Genomic DNA, 20,341 nt, shown 5'->3' with positions numbered 1-20,341 from the left:
ATTTTGGTTAGACAAGTTCTGGGTTGTTCTGGGACTTTGTGTGTCGTTGACCACCCCAGGGAGGCAGGTAGGTATTTTTGTTGCCGCCTACCTTGAGCAGTATTCATTTCCCTTATATGGTAACAGAAGAGATCTTAGTTTTCCCAAACTTGTTCATAAATGTCCTGGATAATTATTTTAATATGAAACAGTGCATCTGTCTGGCAAAGGTAGGAGCGTGGAAGGCCTTAGAACAGCATGTTAAACATGTGCTCTTACTTTGGTGATTTGCTGAACTGCCCTTTGAACTTTGCATGTTCATTTATCATCATTTTTCCAAGCCCAAGTGGAAAGCTGACTCCTGAGAAATGTATTGGAAGGACAGCATCCATGCAGCTTAACAAAGCAAAGACAATTACATTAGCACTGCCAAGCAACTGCATTCGTATGTATAATCTCACTAAAGTATCAACAGTTCATCTATTCCTATCTTGTCTTGAAAAAGAAGACCTTTGATGTCTCCTTTTCTCTTGAGCTATGTGCCACCTCATACACTTCACCCTATCTATTGTCCTTCCTGACCTGAAGCTGATATCTCCCTCTTTGTGATGCTATTAACATCTCAGGAAAATGCCCTCAGGAATGAGTTTCTGCTGTTTTTTGCATGTACACCAAATATGGAGATGTTGGTTATTATTCACTTTCAACTGCATGCAGTATTTCATTAAACATTTTCAGAGCTTTTGGGGTCTTAGCTCTGTCATTACAAGGTCTCAACTTTGTGAAAATGCAGGTGAAATTAAAGTCAATGAACACCTTCCAGGTTGTGTTACAGGGGGGATTTATTTCAGAAGAGAGCTGTGGAGCTGTCTGTGTGCCTAAGGCTCATTCCAAGGCAGGAGGATATGGTGAAGTGCCCAGGTTTTGGGCTGACGGGCCAGTCTAGCAGGAGCCTGAACCATGACTTTCATGCACCTCTGTTCCATTCTCATGCTGGTATTGCCACATGTGCATTTCAGGGTTATTCCACTCTTTCCATCCCACCATTTTGTTAGCCTGCAGAAGAGTGCTGAGTTTCTGTTGACATTTCCATACCATACAGCCTCATGTGTACAATCATCTTCCATGGACTGACTCTTAGAATCGAGGGTTATGCTAGCTCAGCATCAGCTCTGCTCCAAAGGACATATAGATCCCCTTTGACAATAAAAGGCCTGTTCTGTAGCAGAAGCTTGATCCCAGGTCGTTTTTCCTACCCCTCATATCACAGACCATAGAATAATGTAAATATTTTTGTTTTCAAGGAGTGGTACAGAGAGTCAGCATAAGTCTAGTCAAACACAATTAAAAGACATGGTTTGGATGTATGAACGTCTTTACGATTTTTATTACAAGGCTGCTTGAATTCTATAGTGTATCCAGGAGGAGCCAAACTCATTTTCTAAGAAACTATGTTGACCAAAACTACAGTTCTAAAATGGACTTGGTGAAGACAAATTAACATCTAGACATGTACTTACTCTACCATAAGTGCAGAAAATGCACTGTTGCAGTGTGAATTATGTATTAAGAGCTGTTGCAGTATCTGGCACACTTGGCCTTTTGTACAAACGATAAACAATCCATTTAAGTGAATAAGCATCAGTCGTGATCATTGCTCTTTATTGAATTTAGCAGTAATTGTATCCATTGAGTTATATCTTTTTGACTTTCAAAACTGGTATATTTTCATATAATGTTGAATTATGGTGAGCTTTTCCACTTCAAAAATTTCATGTTTAGGCTGATGTTTAAAAGAGAATCTGGGATTGTGGGCTCAATCCTGTTCCCATTCAGATTATCTACCCTTCATTATAGATTTTGTAGTACCAGAACCCATATCTACCTAATTATTGCCGACATCACTGCTGGAAAGAAGGTGAAAGAGGTTATTCAGTGATGAACAGAATTTTATTTTTTATCTTTCAAGCTAGTGTGAGGTACAGGAATAGAGGTTTAACCGGCACAAACTGCAAAGTCCCAGATATTCAGCGAAGGCAAGGGATAGGCGGGTCTCACCTGCTCGCTGGCAGCGCTCATCCTCCATCCGTCCCTTAGTGCGTCCATGCCCGCCCGCCGAGCCGGGCCGCCCGGGCGCCGTGGGGCGGCGGCGGGATTTCCCCCCGCAGCCGGCTCCCTGTGCGCTCGTCTGTCAGGAAACCGCGCTCCTTGCGAAACCCGAAATGTCTGCCGGGACCTCCTCCTGAAACAGCCCCCAGAGAAGCGGCGGCCGAAGCCGATTTCTAACTTCCGAGCACTTGTCGGCTTTTTTGCTTTGAAACCCCAGTCCCCAGCCTTTACTCTCACGTTTCTCCCGTGTCCGAGGCGCTTCTTGGAAAGACAGGAGGCCGATGCAGCGGGCGCAGGGGTCGGGACCGGGGAAGGATTGCGGTCGCTGCCCAGGGGCTCCGCGCCGCCGCAGCCCCTCCGAGCGCCGCCTGCCCCGCCCGGCCCCGGCCCCCGCCTCTTGGCCCGGCCCGGCCCGGCCCGGCCCTGCTCGGAGCCGTCGGAAACTCCGCGGCTCTGGAAGGGCCCTGCGGCCCGACCCAACCGCAGGGAGCGGATCCTCGGCCAAAAAGGCCGAGCAAAGTAGCCACCGAGCCCGCGTTTCTGTGGATATCTTAATCTTTGTTGATTAGGTTATCTCGGAAGCAAGCGCCCAGTTTTGTCTTAGTTTTTACTGAAAAAAATATTTTATTGACTTGGATTTTTATACTCTTACAGTGTGCATCGGTAGGATGCTGGACAGTAGAGTAAAACAGCTGTATTTGCGTAAAAATGATTAGGCACTGGACAATAGGAGCCGTGTGATATATTTAGCTACGAGAGGATATTTTCAGACAATACCAGGGCTCTTCATTTCCTCTGGTTTACTTAAAGCAAGGATACGAAGAGTTAGAGGTCACAGTTTACTCACCACTTCTACAAAACACCGCTCGTAACCTTTTGCTTCTAAACAAACAGAAGCAGCAGCATCACGAAATTGAGGTAGACCTATTTTACACGTCTCTGTTGCTGGAAGCATTTATCAGGCTCCGTGTTTACATTGCCTCACGACCGGCTACACACCACACATTTGTTTAAAAGTTTAATAATTAAGTACTTTCCTCCCCTTGCTGGTGAAGTTCTCCTTTGATGCCCCTTGGTGTGCATAGATACCTAAGCTCCCACTTGAGTGCTAAGTTTCCGTCCCGGGAATCAGATCCTTTTTCACCAAATTGCGTCGCCGGATCTGCAATTCCTTCCTCATTGCAAATTAAATTTAATTAAGCAGTTTACTTAAAACGTATTCGATGTTTTGTGTGAAAAGCAAACTGATTTCCTTGTTTTCTTGAGTGGTAGATTTCATTAGAGAACTACCGAACACAATTAACTCAAAATCTATGGGGCTTCGAGCGCGCTTCCAATTTCTTTCCTCTGTGTTGCGAGCGGGAGGAGCGGGCTCTGCCGGGCTGAAACACCCGTTTAGTTCAAAAGGGGTCGAAAGAGAACGCTGGGTTCCAAAATTTATCCGGGAAATAAATTACAGTGCCAGTTATTTTCCTTATAAGAGCTTCTTGGCGTTCGTCTAAAAGTCGGACGAGTACCATCACGAAGCCGAATTTTAAGCGAATACACATATTTCTTCAGTAATAAAATTATGCAAAATTGGCTCTTTACTAGGGTTTTTGGTAGGATGTTCTTTGCATGCCTCGACTAATAGGTAGGGAAATGGCAGAAAAGAGCGCGGCAATTTACTGGGGTTTAACTTTTAATCCTTTCTGCAGATACTATTTTGGCAAGCAATCCCTACTGGAAGAAATTCGGTAACCCCCTCGATTTCACAGGAGCGACTATGCCATTTACACCACCCCTGTTTAGCCTCGGTACAGCTCTTGTCGCAGACCCCTCGCGTGGGCCGGCTCCCCAGCCCGGTACCACCTCCCGGGGCAGCGGTACCGCCGCCCCGCTTGGCTTTTGCCGGTGGCTTTTGCCGGTGGAACGGCGTGGGCGCCGGAGCGGGCAGGAGGCGGGCGGGGAGCGGCGGCGGGGACAGCCGCGGGGCAGCGCTCCCCCGGCGGAGGGCAGCGCCGGCCGCTAGTGGGCGCTGTGGCCCCGTGCAAGCGCCGCGGCAGCCGCGGCGTGTCGGGCTCCGAGCGCGGCGTCGGGAGCGCCCGCGACCCCCCGGCGCCCTCCGCGCCTCCCGGGGGACCTGCGAGGCCGCGGGGAAAGCATCTCCAGCGCTGCCCGCAGGTAGCTCCCTCTGGCCAGAAAGTAATGATAGAATGAAATAAAAGGGCAAGGTGCCGTGTCATTGGGATACGCGGCGTCTGGAAACGACCTGTGTCCGAACCCCTTCCCCACGAAAATCTAGAGGGGAAGAAAGAGTCTCTGAGCAATCGCCAGAGAAAGGCGAGGGAATCCGCGGCCGGCCCCGGAGCCCCGCACTGCCCGCCGTTCTGCATCCCTCTGGAGGGTTCCGCACGTCCGACTCTTCTTTAATTCAGACGGCCCGTGACTAATTGTCGCGCAACCAGATAAACTTAGAAAACTCACAGAAGCCGTGGGAAGGGCCGGTGGGAAGCTAGCGCGGAAGCACCCCCAGGCCTCCATCCCAGCAAGGAACCCGCAGAAAGTTGTGCGCGGAGCTCCGCGCCGGTGGAAACACGGCCCGGCCCTTTCCCGCGCCGCGCCGCGGAGGTGGCCGCTGCCGCGCAGCGCCTGCAGCCGCGCTCCCCCGGGGGGCTGCGCTCGCAGCGGTGGGCAGGGTGAGAGGGAGCCCCGCGCCTCCCGGCCCTGCCGCTGATCCCGCTCTTTGAACGGCAGCGTACTTGGGAAACAGTTTTAGCAAAGGCTGGGGTTTAGTGCTTATTTCTTTTATTTTCTCCTGATTTCGCTCCATCTGGGCCTGCCGCGCCCCCCGCACAGCCCCGCTGTGAGTCAGAGCGAGCGGACTCTCCCCGCACGGCGGGCAGCGGCCGCCCGCGGCGCGGCGGGGCCGGGGGGTGTTACCTGCCGGCCCGCTCGGCCGGGCCCGGCGCGGCCCCGCCCGCCGCTCGGCGGTAAGTGACAGGCGCGGCGCCCAACCAGCGCGGCGGCCCGCCGGCGGCCCTATGAGCGGCGGCGGCGGGGCAGCGGGGCCGCGCTTATATGGCTACGGCAGCGCGCTGCTGCTGGCCGCGCTCCTGCGCCGGGGACTCACAGCGTCGGCATCGGAGGTTGGAAGCGCCGCGCTGGGAACGACAGTGGCTGGCGCCGCTTCTCTTCCCTCGCTCCATTCCTTCTCCTCTGCGGTGGGTTGCGCTCGGCGCAAGTCCCGCGCCCGTCGTTCCTCTTGCTCAGTCAGCCGCCGCGGCGCGCACTGCAGGTCGCGCAACGGGAGAGGGACGATTTGACGCTGCGACCCCCACCCCCCCGTTTTGGTTTATTTTATTTTTTATTTTTGTAATCATTATTGTCCGTCCCTGTTTCTTTCCTTGCTCCGCTCCGTGGTCTTTGCCGGCGACAAGGACAGCAGTGCCCCTCGGGGAAGCCGGAGCCCTGCGGATGCGCCTCCCCGGGACTGGGGGAGCTGACTCGGAGTGGATTTATTGACTCGCGGTTGCTTCCGAGCTGCCCGAAACAGCCCGAGCTGGTGCCCGTGCGGATTGCAAACTGCGGGGAGCAGTGAGAGACATACAGGAGGAGCCGCCCGCCGAAGCTGTGTCCTTTTCCCCCCGACCCTTTTATTTCTCCCGCCACCCTTTATTTTACCTCTTTTTAATTTATTTTTTGTTTTACTCCTTTTCACGCGGGCCTTAGACACTGTGAACGCGTATGGCGCCCTGGATCCAAATGGGAGTTGGCAGTTTGAGTGGCATCTTCCAAGGCAGCCGGGAGACCCCCACTAAGAGGAAGGACTAAGGCGTTTGCTTTTTTTTTTAATTTTTTTTTTTTTTCTATTGCTGTTACTTCGGAGGTAGCTTGGATCTGACCTCACAGGAGATATTCCTACATGCGAGTGGCATACATGACTCAGTAGATCTGCTTGCAGTTCTCGCCAAGTGCATCGTCGACCCTTACTGATTTTTTTTTTAATTTTTTAAATTATTCTTTTTTTCCTATCAATCATCCCGGCTGTTGGGATACCGGGCACCCACCCTGCTGTTGCTGCTCAGGTGCGTGGGAAGGCGCACGGCGGAGTTGGCGAGGCTCCGGGGAGGACTCGGTGCCGCCTGCGACCATGGCAGCGCGGAGGCGAGATGCCTCCGCCTGGAAGTACTGCTGGGGAGCCGTGATGGTTTTATGCAGAACTGCACTGGCGCGGTCCATCGTTTTAGACCCCATATATTGGAATTCCTCTAACCCCAAGTAAGTTTCCATCCCGCTCCCGCCCGCCGTCTCCCCGGGGACCGGCGCTGTCCTCCGTGCGCGGGGGAGGGACGGGACGGTGCCGCAGGTCGGCCGCCGGCAGACACGGGGACGGGCGGAGTGCGCTAGCGGTGAGCGGCGGGGGCTCCGGCCTGGCCGGCAGCGGGAGCCGGCTCTTCCCGGGGCCGGTGGCTCGTGTGACGGCGGAGCGGCCCCGTCGCCCCCTGCCCCTGGCGGGAGGGAGGAGGGAGGACCGGGGAGTGGTGCGGCGGTAGCAGGATAAAATCTGCGGGCAAAGTCCGGGCTCGCCCGGGCTGGAACAGCGGAGGAGCCGGGCTGCGCTGAGTTGCCAGGAAAGGGTGATACTCTCCAACTTCTCCGTCTGCAGATGCAAACTCATCCCATTGACTCCAGCGAAGTTACATCTGCTTATAACAGGGCTAAATTTGGTTGTGGAGTTGATGGTATCAAGGCACATGTCAGTGAGTAATGAACTAAGCATTACCCATCACACAACCATATAGTGTCATTCTTCATTAACAAACCCAAGCAAAAATGTACATGCGTTCCCAGGACCTCACTTTTAAAGCTCACTTTTAAAAGAGATGCGTTATCTTAAAAAAAAAAAAAAAACAACAAAACTCTTTACTTAAACTCACAAAATTATTGCTGTTAGAAAGAGGAACTTTTTGAAAAGTGGGCTGTTCTAAAGAAAAGTCTCAGGCAGTGATGTAAAGCTACTTCTCTTTTGTCTCCTTGGATTTTTGACGTACAAAATGGAAGTTGGCTTTGTTCACTTGTGAGAGCCTCTGAACTTTTGTCATTAGAATCACTAGTTTAGAGAACAAAAATCACGATAGGAAGAAGTAGGACTCTAATGAGTTAAGGGAATTTTAAAGCAGAAATGGGTTAAAATAATTTTTTTATATGCATGCTCCATCTTCAGTTATATATGTTTAAAATTAAATCATACACAATGTGTTAATTGAATTTAGCGTTTCCCATTAACTCCAGTAAGTGCATGTCTTGTTTTCCTGGGGGAGTTTGTAGAGGAAATGTTAGGTGATGATGAGACAAGTATGAATGGAGTATTTCCCGGATCAGGGATTAATCCTGCACAGGTGGCAGGATCTGTAGGACTTTGCTGAAGTTTCAAAGTTTGAATTAGGAGTAGCATCTCAAGTTTACCAAGTTACCTTGCCTTATAGTCATCATCTGCTGTGGCTTTCACTAAATGAAAAAATCACTATAGACTTCTGTCTGTATTATTTTTTAATACTTGCTCTGTTTCTCTTTACCGAGAAGTTTCCTAATCTTTCTTAGAGGGAAAAAAAAAAAAAAAAAAAGAAACTGGCAGGAGCGCGCTGGACTGCTCAATTCAGAGTCTTTATTTGTAATATTGATTGACAAATACTTATTTTGTATATGCATCAGGTGGGAAGCCTGTTAAAATTTACCTCCAGTCACTGGCTCAGCGCTTGCATGATGTTGCACAGCTGAAGCCTTTCTTTGGCTTAAGAAAGGCACGGCGTCACTGGGGAGGATGAAGCGGCCGGGCCGGTTATAAAGCGGGCTTTATAAGGCTGTTTAGGCTCTCGAAAGGCAAAGGCTGAGAGCCGGGGTTGCATTGCAGGAGTGGGCCTGCTGTGCTGGTGGAAAACAGCCTTGGCTCGGCCTAGGAGGAAGGGGAATGCTTTTGCATGGCAGGCCTCGCTGGGTTTGTGCCTACAGAGGTCACTCTTCCAAAGCAGAAGAGCCGGCTGCTCGGGGCTCTCCGCTGCCAGCCCCAACCTGCTTTCGCTTCTTTTTTAACTTACCTTGATGGCTTTTATTAGCCATCAGTGAAACGAAAGCATCCGAGCAGCTGAATTCAGCCCATCTCACGGAGCCTGGGGATATGCTTCTTTTGTCAAACACGATTTGTGTTTCCATTTAGTTAATTCTAAACTGTTTGATTACAAAAAAGGTTTGAATGTTGTTAATGGTAGATCTAATGATAATATCTAATTACTTTTTCAACTTAAATGCACGCTTAAAAATAGGTTGTGTTGCTGATGTAATTGAATTTTCTTGAGTGATTCATTGAGGCTTAATCACCACAGTGAAGAAGTACACTATTAAAATTAGTCTTTTCAATTGCTGGGGCTAGTGATTTATAGGCCTCTTGGAGGCCTGGAGTTAGAGGAGGCTTGCAAATGCATTCCTGACACTGCTGCTGGTGAGGCAGCTCTACCTCTCCCAGCAGAATTTCTTACTAATTCTTCTCACACTTGTTTGCCTGAAGGATCCTGAATAATTTCTCCTTAGAGAAGGTTGTCCTCACTCTGGATTCAAGCTGATTGTTAGCTTGGGAAGTGAAGCTGTTGAATAGATCTTGGCATGGTATAATAATAAAGCTCCTTTCTAGATTTGAAATAATAACTATCTTTGATGCTGGTTAATTTATTCAGGGAAGCTGTGCATTTAACTCCATTGAATGTCTCAAGGCAAAAATCTGCTGAACAGGTAGGCAGTTAAAATGGGAGAAGTTGTTAGGTTAATATAAAGTATGAAATAACGAATTTTAGGTTAAGGTGAGCATGTAAACTGAAAGGGAGCGTTTTGCACTGAAATCTAGGGGTTATAATTTCTAGCAGGTGGCTGGAATGGAGAGCATGCGGTAGCTATTAGAACACAGATCTCCCCTCCCTGGTCCCCCCTTATCTTTTTAGAAATCTGCTTTATTGCCTTGACCAAATCATGAGATTGAAGTGACCTCCATAAAATAATTATGCCTGTGATTATATTGCTTCGTTGTTTTGGATGGTCTTGGCATACTTTAAAGACTTATCTGAAGAACTTTTAGATCATCTGATCTTGAAAACACAGAGGAAAAATAACTCTAGGTTTAACTCCTGTTGACACCTTTTAGTGGGAGAATTTCTGCCTGTGTTGTTTCTGCCAAGACAAGAAATGTATGCAGATAGCATGGATTACCTTAGTTTCGCCTCACAAGGGCTCTGCACTGCCTTTCACATGCAGGACCAGAGTAATGTTATGGGGCACCTTTCAGTGAAGTAGTAGAGAAATCTCATTCAAAAAAGCATCACTTATGTCTAATCGTCACTATTTCCCTGTGTGCTATGGGCCAGCGATCAAGGCGGGTCTCCTTAGTGACATGTGGAAGGTTATCCTCATAAGTGGTGCCTTTGACACTGATTAAGTTCGATTATATAGCTGTTTTTCTCTCCCTCTGATAACCAGTTATATATGGGATATTTCACAGCTTGCCTCTGAATGAATGCTAACATGTCAGAAACTGATAAAATAAACTACAATTGATGACCCTGCTAAATGTTCTATTCAGTAGTGTATAGACTAGTCTGCTTCTCATTGTATCTGAAATTCTTATTTTTGTAGGTAAACAAATGCACATTCACTACCGATTGAATAGCCCCTTGAACTATGCTCTGCAGTTTGCATTTGGGTTAATCTTGTCGGTTTTAATACAGAGGGAAAAAAAGGAGAAAGCACCAGGGGTGGAATTGTTAGTGCTTTCACATCCACATTCCTCACATTTTGTCAGGATGATAAACTGTAGGTAATGGACAGCCCTTGTTTCACAGGACAGGCAAGCCAGCCAGAGCACAAAGAGCTTGCTAAAACGATATCACACAACATGTTTGGGAGGCTCTCAGTTAGACAGGAATTTATTTGGGAGTCCTGTGCTATGGGACTACACTTTCTAACCTATGCAATTACAGCTTCAAGCTGAAGAAACAGGAGTGGAAGGTTAAAATTGTTTAAACACATGCTCCTAAATTGTACCCAAAACAGAGCTGTTGACACTTGGCGTGCTAATAGATGGAGCAAGTGGTGGCTCCCAGTCAGTCCATTTGATAGTTCTGGCATTTGTAGCCAGGTCTCTGAAGCACAGGTGAATTAGCAAAATGATTTCAGAATAAACCGAAGGCCGATTTCTTGAGCTGGTTATTTTCCCCAGCCTTTCATAGGTAGAATATAATTGCTATATTATTTATAGTAATTATGTTAAAGCATGTTATCTGTAAGCTGTGCTACGTTATTTCACTTGGTTTAATGAAGTAATTGCCTTTAGAAAGGCTGTGACTAAAAGTCATGCTAAAATCACTTAAGTTCTCCCTCTTCCCACACATGAGAATGCCTTCCTCTGGGTTTTTTTTTCCTTCTCTTTTTTTTTTTTCTTCTTTTTTTTTTTTTTTTTTCCCTTCCCTCTTACGTGTTTTATTGTAAGGAGATCACATTGCTTGAGGTGTGACACTCTGGATCCTCTCAAATTCGGCCAAGGTTGCTGGCCTGGGAAATGAGGAGCTGAGGTGGCTGCTCTGGCACGCTGGCATAGACAGGCCTTTCAGCCTGCGCAGCAGCCACAGGCAGGCCTCCTTTGGGGACCTTTTTTCCTTTATGATCTGGTCTTCATGCATCGTGCAAACCTGCAGTACTTGAAATTGCTTGTTGCAAATGAGAAGAAAGTGTTCTTCTGAGAAAAAAAATAGTGATTAAAATGTTATTCATGTGTGCCTAATGTCTGTCTGCCTTGGCTTCTGACATAAAGAAACCTGTTTTTCTGGTCATTTATCATACATCTACATGGATTTGCTTATGAGATCATTCTTTGTGAGGCGTTGTGGAAACTTACATAGGAATGTTAAACTGCTTGAAATATTTTGATTAAAATACTGAGTGACACAGTATGTGGACTTTTAACTAACACACTGTCTTGAAAAAGGGGAAGTTTTTGTGGGGGGGTTGGGAAGGGAGCAGCAAGGGAGAAGAGTTTGTGGAGGAGTTGCATGAAAAAGCAGAGGAAGGGAGGATGGCAAATGGACAGTGTTAGAAGGGCTTGGAAAAATCTCCTGTGGCTTCATTGTCTCCTTAAAGCCAGAGAGCACAAAGACAAATGCAGTTCAGCCTTTCTCCCATGATGGAAAATGTAAACCGTTGACACAGCTCCCATGTTTAACTTGTTTAATTCTCATTTTAAATTCAGTACTATACCAGCCGTGTGAACTCTGAAGATTTCTTTAGTAATCCATTTTGTAGTTCCGAATCAAAAACAAAGTGAAAAGGTCTGACACAATTTGCTTTTATTTTTAGGCAAATCAACCCTGGTCATAGTTAATAAGGGGATTACAACCCAGACTAGGTCTTTACAGATGTAATGTAAATCAAGGGCAGAGTATAAAGAAACTGATCCCTTTTGATTGAAGTATGGTAAAAAGGCATAGAGAAACTAGCAGCAGTAATCTGATTGTATGGCAATAAAACCACCATTTTCTGTCTTTCAGATAAAAATAATGTGGTAAATCCATGCAGTTCATAAGATGTAAAGGCAGATAAAGGGTGATGCCATGGCAACATATAGATTAGCTTGATGTTAGAAATGACACGTCTCTGAAAGGGGTGTTATAAACTAAGGGCCTTGCTCCGGGCTGTAAGGTATTATGTGAAAACCGCACAAAACTTGGGGGCCGGGATTAGGAACTATGAAAGGCCTACTTGTGGCTTGGGGTGGTTGGAGCGGTGAAGAAAAGCTGCTCAGTTCTTGCTCATTGGTGGTGTATAATATGGTAAAGATAGATTTCATTTACTGCTTTTTGCCGAGATGGGGGCCGATTAAAACTTGAGATGGCTGCAGTTGTGAGGTGTGGAAGATTCTTATTTTTAACTCCTGCCCTAGCAGCAGCCTTTCTGAAGAATTGGCTGCACTTGGGATTTGTTGCCTTAATCTATTTGGGCTTCGGGCAGGAGCATACTGGCAAGGCACAGAGAACAGAGGGGAGAGCTGGTATTGGGGTTATCTGGAAGGAAAACAGAGAGCTTTTGATTTCAGCTGTGTTTCTGTTTGTGGTCTCCATCTCACACTCCATGGGAGCAGCAAAGATAAACATGCTGTATTGTCTGTGCCTAGGCCAGGTGATACTTTAGCATCTCTTGTGTTTCCTATCCTGCAAAAATACAAAAGAAAAAAAAACCTGAAAAACCAAAAACCGAACAACCACAAACAAACCAGCATCCATTCCTATTTACCAGTCAAGCTGTAGATAACCAAATGTTTCTGGCTCTGTCTCTAGGTGGTGTTTATTTCCGAAAGGCTGGCTGAAATCTAGAAATGAATGAGATAAGCATCTGCCTCCCCCCCTTCCCCTCCTCCCCAGCCAACTTACAATCACTGGGATGAGTAGTTTGCTGTCAGCCCCTTGAGTTTAGCCGGCAGACAATATAGCTATTGTTTAATCATTTATTTTAAGTGATCTGCAGCTGTAAAGGTAGTGATATACCTCTCCTAGTGCAGCTATTTGGATGTGGTTTTTCTTGCTTTTTCTCTTAAAGAGCCTTTAAATAGTTAATACTTGCTTTTCTACCCAACTGACAACCCTCAACGCCCACAACTTAAAGTCAGCATTACATTGCAAATCAGGGGTACGATTCAAATGAGAAATATCTACTTTATTGCCGTTCATTTGTCTGCGAAGAGGGGAGAAGAAAGCACTCTGCATTTGTTAAGCGCAGTCTAGACACAAGGGGAAAAAACACCGAAGCCTACAATAACAGTTGTGTCTTTCTTTACTGGGAAGGAGCCTGGGATGAGCTCGGCAAAATGGAATTCATGCTGTTTGTTTGGCAGTGGCTTGGACACTTTTAAAGTGGATTTGGTTTGGGGTTTTTTTTTCTTTGTTTGATTATTCCAGGGTTTTTTATATGAAGATGTTAATTACATGCTTGACTTTATCATTCTTACCCTATCCAATAGTATGCTGGAAATCTTCACGATTCTGACTGAAAAGGGGACTCCAGACCCCAAACTGTCAAGCTGCTGATGTGATTTAACAAATGAAAAATTAACAAGTGCATATAGGGAGCCGAACGGATTGGCAGAATTCACAGGACCTGAAGTGCTCAGATGGGCTTCCTGTGTTGAAACTTAACCTTCACAAATCTATAGCAAAAGGTCCAATTCATTTGCTGAAATTCTCCAAAGCACAGGGGCAACCTCATCTAATTTACAGGCCGGTCACATTCAAGCACCTTGCATTCTGCATTTGACAATGATTGCTAATGGGCCATTCAACTAAAGTATTTGCTTGTTAACAGGGAACAGAGCATGATAAATGTCCAGCAAGCTTGCAGCCTCCTTCAGCTTTTCAAATGCAGACTGGTGCATATTTATGGCAGGCAAATGACAAAGGGGGAAGCTGAATTACTCTGGCCTTATGCTTTCTGTTCGAACAAGGGTTAAAGTAATTAAAGAAATAATGCAAAAACCGATGTCCTTTGTTTGCCCACCATTATCCAAAGTTTAGCTTTCGAACCTGCCTGTCATGTCACATTTCAGAAATGTCCCAGATAAGGCAGGACAGGTTTGGCAGGGCACAGAGAGAGATGGAGAATCATCTACGAAGAGCATCCTGGACAGTGGACCCCAGCTCTCCCTGCATCCAGAGTCTTTCCCCTCCAGGTCCCCCTCACCTTAAGGAGTTTTCCCTGATAGAAGCTCGAAGGTGTATTTAAAACAGAGATTTTTTCAGTTTTCACTCCTGTTCCCTAAACGGGGGGGAAAAAACCCCAACACTGAAGCGTGGACAGGCTTTGAGAAAACACGTACATTGAGCTCAGTATGTTTCTGGAAGCCAGGTATGAAAACAAAATGGCAGAACAAAAACCAGTTTTGCATTGCTCCTCCACCCCCAGATAGACTTAAGACCCAAAAAAGATAAAACATGCGCACAGAAATCTCCTAAACTTGAAGTGTCTTCAGTGTAATTTTGAATTATCTGGGTTGGGTTTTTTTTTTTTTTTTTAATCATTTCTGTCCCTGTAAATTCAGGTTTAATCTTAGCATATCTAGTGGTCGTTCAACTTCATGAAAATGCCTCCAGTGACTTCAGTGAGTACTGCAAGTCCTGCAAGCCTGAAAGGGTTTCACATTATAATTATTTTTCATTATAGGCAAAATTTAAACTTTCTTGTTATGAAAAAATTCTTTAATTTTACTCCAGGAAAGAGAATGTACAGATGATTTTTTTTTTCTGTTAGCTGTGATGCAGAGAACTTTCCTTTGATGTGATTATATACATTGTCAAAGACAGCAAATAAGGGCAGGACCTCTATCTTTTTTGGCAATCCTGGCCAGCCAACACCCAGTGTTTATTGAGGTATCAGCATGATAATTATAATGCAGCTGATTTAAACTTTGATGTAATAGTCTGTGCTTTCTTCTGGTTTTAAACATAAGTTCCAAGCCAAAAAAGATAAAGGTTGGTAGAGGATTGTGTTGCTAGGTGAATCATTCCTGATGTATGACATATACATAACTATAAGATGGGTTTCCTACCTGTAGTGTTCTTTTAAAAATGTCTCATGGGTAATGGCTAAAATAGGATTTACAAAACTTTGTTTGGTAGGATCAGAGCTTTGTATGCTTTAAAGGAAAGTCAAGTTTTACATGTGTCAATGGAAAACAAGAAATTATTTGGCTTGTTTTACACAGCAGGATAGGTTAGATAGTGAAATTATGTTAGGCCGAAAAATTTGTGATGCTGCAAATTGCTTCTCACTGTTTTCTTAGCTTCTGTTTGAATAGGGCTCTTATTTATATACCCAAACCAGAGAATAGCAATGGGGAAGGTGAATGCTGCACTGTAAAGAGAAGTGTGTTTTAAAGCTAATAAGAGTGATTTGAAATTTTATTTTCATATTATTATTATTGTTAGTTAAAACCCAGTCTCACTTGAATGCTGTTTTATTTTGGATTGGGAGTTCTGCCAGACTCCAGCCTGTCAGAGCTAAGAAGACTCAAATCAAGTCCAGGCCTATTTCTGCAGCAAACGGGAATCCTGGCTCCTTGCCTGCAGATTCATTCAGGAAGACCCATCTGGCTTTTGATGTTCTCCAAGTTTGAAGCAGTTTGTTTAAGGAACCTATGCAGTGAGCACTGGTGGAAGCACACATAACTGCGCTTCTTCTGACTCCTCGTCAGCGGTGCATCGTTTCACAGTTTCATTTTTGCTTGGTGCTTGCCATCTGCTTACCTACTGCCTGAGCAGCAGTTGGTTTCTATACCTGACTAGATGAAAGTGTAAATTTGGAGTTGGGAACATCTTGACTCCTTTTGAGGATTTGCAGTCCCATAGCATTCTCTGTCCACACTTCAGTTGCTTTCCTCATGTTTAATTAATTTCAGTTTAGTTCAAAAGCTGGCAGCTTAATCACTGCACAGCACTTTACCTTCAGGTTTTTGGGGGGTTTCTTTTTTCCAGGGTGTTTTTCTGAGCTGAACAGATTAGCTGAACAGGGAAAGTCACATTGGCATACAGATTACTTCACTGCTTGAAAAAAATATTAAAAAGGTGTAATCATTCTTTGTATCAGACAGTTTTCAGGCACCTTTCAAAGAAAACCAAAAGCCACGTATTAGATTTGTAGCATATTGTAGTCTTCCATTCTGTGGATCAGTGTGTGACAGACACCAAGGCAAGCAGGACTGCACTGTGCTCCTACAGCCTGACTTGGGAAGCTGTCCTTATTCAGAAAAGCTCATGACGAGCATGTGCTGAATGCTTAATATTTTTGCTGAAGCAGGACGAATTAAGCATGAGCTGTCTTGAACCAAGGCCAGTGTAAGAGGTTTTTTGGGGTTGGACAAATACAGATCTCTCCAAAGCTTTGTTGCCTTTATTAAAATCAGAAAGTGATGTCAGAAGTTACATCCCTGTCTGCATTTGGAAAGAGATATATAGCTTGCCAGTAGTCAGTGTGTCCCTTGTGCCAGCTGGTAGGTCAATCAGGTCTATCAGCTGTGCCTCTGGAGTGTGGCTGCACAGGTAGCCCTGCTTCAACTGAGTTTTCTGCACATTTTTTATCTCACTGTTTGGTGTAATGCCAAACTGATCACTGAGAGAGACCTGAGAGTCCAGGTTTCCCCCTGCACGAGAGGGGTGCACTGGCTGAGCCTCCCTGCAGTAGAGGCAGGGCAGTGGGCTAAAACTGAGTGGCTGGATCTCCTGTTAGCCCCAGCTTTCTGCTGAACCCCTCCAGTGGACTCTTCTATCTGGGGCAGGATTGTCAGTTGTGTCAAATGCACATTTTTGATGTTTACAGAATTTTTAAAAGTACTCTGTTGTCAGTTTAGCTTCATTTCAGAGGCTCAGATGTAGTGGGCCAAAATCTTATTTCTTTGTAGGTCAGATATTACTAGTGCCTTGAAGGTGGCTGTGGCCACCTGGTTTTATTCTGCTTCTGCACGTCAGTCAAACCTTGGAAAAATTGGTACTTGATGTGGGAACATAGGATCTTTGTGCTTGCAAGTGGCTGAATCTTGGGTTTAATGTAAGAAGCAAGTGCAGACTGATTATAGGTCTCCCATTTGGATTTATGCTCAAGGCCATTTTCTCCTTGGCATAAAAATGATTTGCCAAAAAAGGATTGTTTGTTACACAATTCTGCTACTGATTTGGCATAACTTTTCCTGAAAGTTGTGAGTTAACAATTTGTTCTACTTCCAGTGTTTACTTATTCAGGCAAATGGTATGCAATAATACATTTTTTAACAACTGCAAAGTAGATGAAATTCTGTCTTTGAATTGGAGATACAATCACCGATTATTAATGTCTCATCAACTAACAAGACAGTCCCCGCCCTCTTTTATAGACTTTGCTTGGAGCATGTCTTGAAACAAGACTGTACAGGTGTGAGCAAACTGTAGTTAAGAGAAGGAAGACTGCAAACTTTGGTTGGCATCCTTATATTGTGGCTGACATAAAAAGTTTGTTTTTCTAACAGGAATGGTAGAGAAGAGCACAGAATAGCACAGCAATAGAACAATCTGGTTTGCACTTTTCAAAAAGTAGTTCTTTGGCAAATGCCAGCTGCTCTCTGTTAGTTTTCTAAAAGCAAAGGCTTTAGTGACTTGTGTAAGAAACACACATGGTTTGGTTTGACTTTCTGTTCCATGCTAACTACTGCTCTGTGTCATTTCCATAAAGTGCCATCTCTTGGGTTTGGCACACCCTGCCCCTGTGAGCACAAGTCAAGTAGAGCAGTGGTTTTGTGTTGAGCTGAATTCATGGCACAGATTTTTTTTATTATTTCTTTTTTGTTGTTGTTGGTTTTGGTTTTTTTCCCCCCAAAATTCAAACCATATAAATCCCTGATTATCTTTGCCATTAGAGGAAAGAGCTACTTTAATATTCCCAGTAGCATATTTTGAACAACAATTCTTTAATTAAAACAACATTGGTCTCTTCCTGTGTTTCATGGCTAGCAAATGAGAGAAAACACCAGTGTTAATATCAAAGGGAGTCAGTTTTCATTACAGTAATGGTTCAATTGTGCAATGCTGTAGGCACTGAAATTTAATATTATTGTGACTTGTATTGTAATTGTAGGATGACAGAGGAAAATGGATTAAGTTTAAATGTAAGTGTACACAGCAGCACATGGACTTTTTCAATTGGAAGCCGAGGGTTGGTGCAGGATGGGTCCTCCTCTGGCTCTGTCATAATGAATTAGTATTTTGTAAATAACTGGCCACTAGACTATAGATTTATTACCTTTTGCAGATCTGTGTGGACACACACAGACATACATCGATTCTGTAGTGACTGTAATTGCACTGCAGAGTTGCAGAACGGGTTTATGCCTTTAGGCTTGCAGGGTATTTGAATGTCTAGGCTTCTTGTCTTCACCTTTCATGGAAATATTCTTGCCTGCCAGTTTGTGAAGTTTTGTTCTGAAGGATACACCCATCCTTTTAGTTCAGGCATTGCTAACATATGCATGGCCTGACTCGAAAGCCCTTTGTCATCCTGATGAATAAACCGAATTCAAGTTGCAGATGATCTTTGCTTTAGAGAATTATGCTAGAGACTACAAGTGTTAATGAGCAATATCCCCCTCTTTTCCAGTCACCCATAAACATTCAGATTGCAATGGAAGACAGCAATTTAAACCATCCATTACTGATCTCTCCCTGCAAGATTAAGGACAATGAAAGCTAAATGTTTCATTTGTTTGCAGTGTAGGCAAGTGGAAGATGTCCCTAAAGCAGTGCCTGAGAGTGTATTAGTGACTAAACATGATGCCCTGTAGTTCTAGCCCATATCTTCACACTCTTCCTCAGATGTATGCTCACACTGAAACCTGTTCTAATGTTAAAGTGCAAAAGGGGGCAGTAAAGTGCTATCAAAAAAATGTTTATTTTTATGGGTACTTTTGTGGCAAAAGTTGCATTTCTCAATAGGCTTATAATTGCCATATTAAAGTAATGATCACAAGAATATCTTCTGTTTGAAAGGCTTACAGACGTTGCCAAAGTGTATCATTAAGTCTTGTGGAAGTAGTGTTTGTCCTGTGTATTTCCATATACTTCTGTCCTTGAGTGGAGCCCTGAAACATGCTACCTATTTGGAAAGAATCAAAGGCAGGAAACTTTCTTCAGATATATTTAGGACCTAGCTATATGAAGCACTTCTGAAAGAATTCCAGCTTTGCTAATCATCTCTGATTCTCATGTTGTGCATTACTTAGCGCCACGTTTCTGGAGAAAGCAAAATGAAAAGAATGCTGAGGCTAGGGGTTTCTGCTTGAAGTACTGAAGTGTGTAGTGGTGGCATGGGTCAAGAGTTGGGCTCTCATCCAGACCCGCATGCATCATTTGTCAAGAGGTAACTAGAAAGAGCAACTAATTACAATGCACCTACTGAGTGTTTTTTCTTTCAGAAATTTCTCAGAGTAAGCCATTTATACAGACTGGCTGCTGCTTTCCACTGCAGCCACTTGCAGTTTTTAAACTCTACACAGAAAGCACATTTCTGTTGAAATGAAATGAAACAAGAAGGAGCATGTGCCTGTGTGTTTCCGTGCTTTTGTATGAGAGCAAGTGAGCAATGATTCCATTTGCTGAAGCTGACTAAGTCCAGCACTGTTGTGAGGTTCATATTTCTGTAAATGCTGATGAAATGTTAATATAATACACTTTAAAATAGAACATTGGTCATACTCAACCTTTTTTTTTTTTTTTTGCTCCTTACTTAAAAGACTGTCATGAAGCACATTAGTGGTTCTTTTGTGGTAACAGGAATTGATTTAGTAAATGGATCAGAATTCTCTGGTGCTTTAAGTACTTTAAGCAGAGCAGTAATGGCTTTCTGCATTAATACAAAAAGTTAATTGCTATTAATAGTCCCTTATGTGGAGGTCATATATGAAAACTGAATATAAAATCTATATATTTTTTTAAATCCATAGATTTAGTAAAGGATTGGATTGCGTATCTTTGCAACATTTCAGGCCTTGCCATTGTGGCAAGTGTTCTGAGCCAGGTTTCACATTCTTGTGCAAAAAACCCATTGCATGGGAAAAGACAAATAAGTGTTTGCTCTCGTAAGTTTTTTAAGGCAAGGAAAAACATGACCGACTTGTACGTGGGGAAACACAAGTATTTATTTTTGCACTCTGGATTTAGTAGGGATGGAGGGGTAAAACACTAGCTGGTTTGAATGTTTTACTTATGTATGTGGATTTTTTTGCTTTTTTTCCTGTGTGTGAGAGCCAAAGCAGCAAGGGAAAGGGCAACTTTCCAGCAAAGCTGAGCCACCTCTGGCACGCGGAGATGACATCCCTTTGGAGCAGATACGCTGCCTAACAGCAAAACCCTTCTGGCAGCTGCTCACCAGGTGGCTGGAGGCAGGATGGAGGGCTGGGGAAAGGGGGCTCTTGGTGCCCCGTGTTTGTGGTCATTCCAAGATGCCATGATCCCAGCCTGAGATGACATGATTCCCTGGAGAGGGACTGCACAGTGACCTGCCTCTGCTGCAGCCCAGGGCTGGGGTAGCCTTGAAGGGGAGTCTGCGGCCTTTGCTTTGGCTTGCTTACTTTGTATGAAGAACGAGATCACATCTGTAACCTCACACATCACAGCTTCTAAGGAAGCAGATTTTCTCCTTGAGTGTCTCCAATAAGATGTGCTGGGTT

General features: G+C 44.8%; 1 protein-coding gene across 1 annotated transcript in view; it reads left to right on the top strand.

Moving 5' to 3' along the window:
* Positions 1-5,188: 5,188 nt before the first annotated feature.
* Positions 5,189-20,341, top strand: part of EFNB2 (ephrin B2) — a 49,670-nt gene continuing 34,517 nt past the window's right edge. Inside the window, exon 1 of the mRNA XM_063149645.1 lies at positions 5,189-6,348. Within this exon, the coding sequence (XP_063005715.1) occupies positions 6,221-6,348 (128 nt within the window). The 5' untranslated portion in view covers positions 5,189-6,220. The remainder of the gene's footprint in view (positions 6,349-20,341) is intronic.

The sequence above is a fragment of the Melospiza melodia genome, chromosome 2 (genome assembly GCF_035770615.1).
Source record: "Melospiza melodia melodia isolate bMelMel2 chromosome 2, bMelMel2.pri, whole genome shotgun sequence".
NCBI lineage: Eukaryota > Metazoa > Chordata > Aves > Passeriformes > Passerellidae > Melospiza > Melospiza melodia.
Note: the sequence above shows the minus strand (reverse complement) of the source record. Positions and strands in the feature narration are given on the sequence as shown.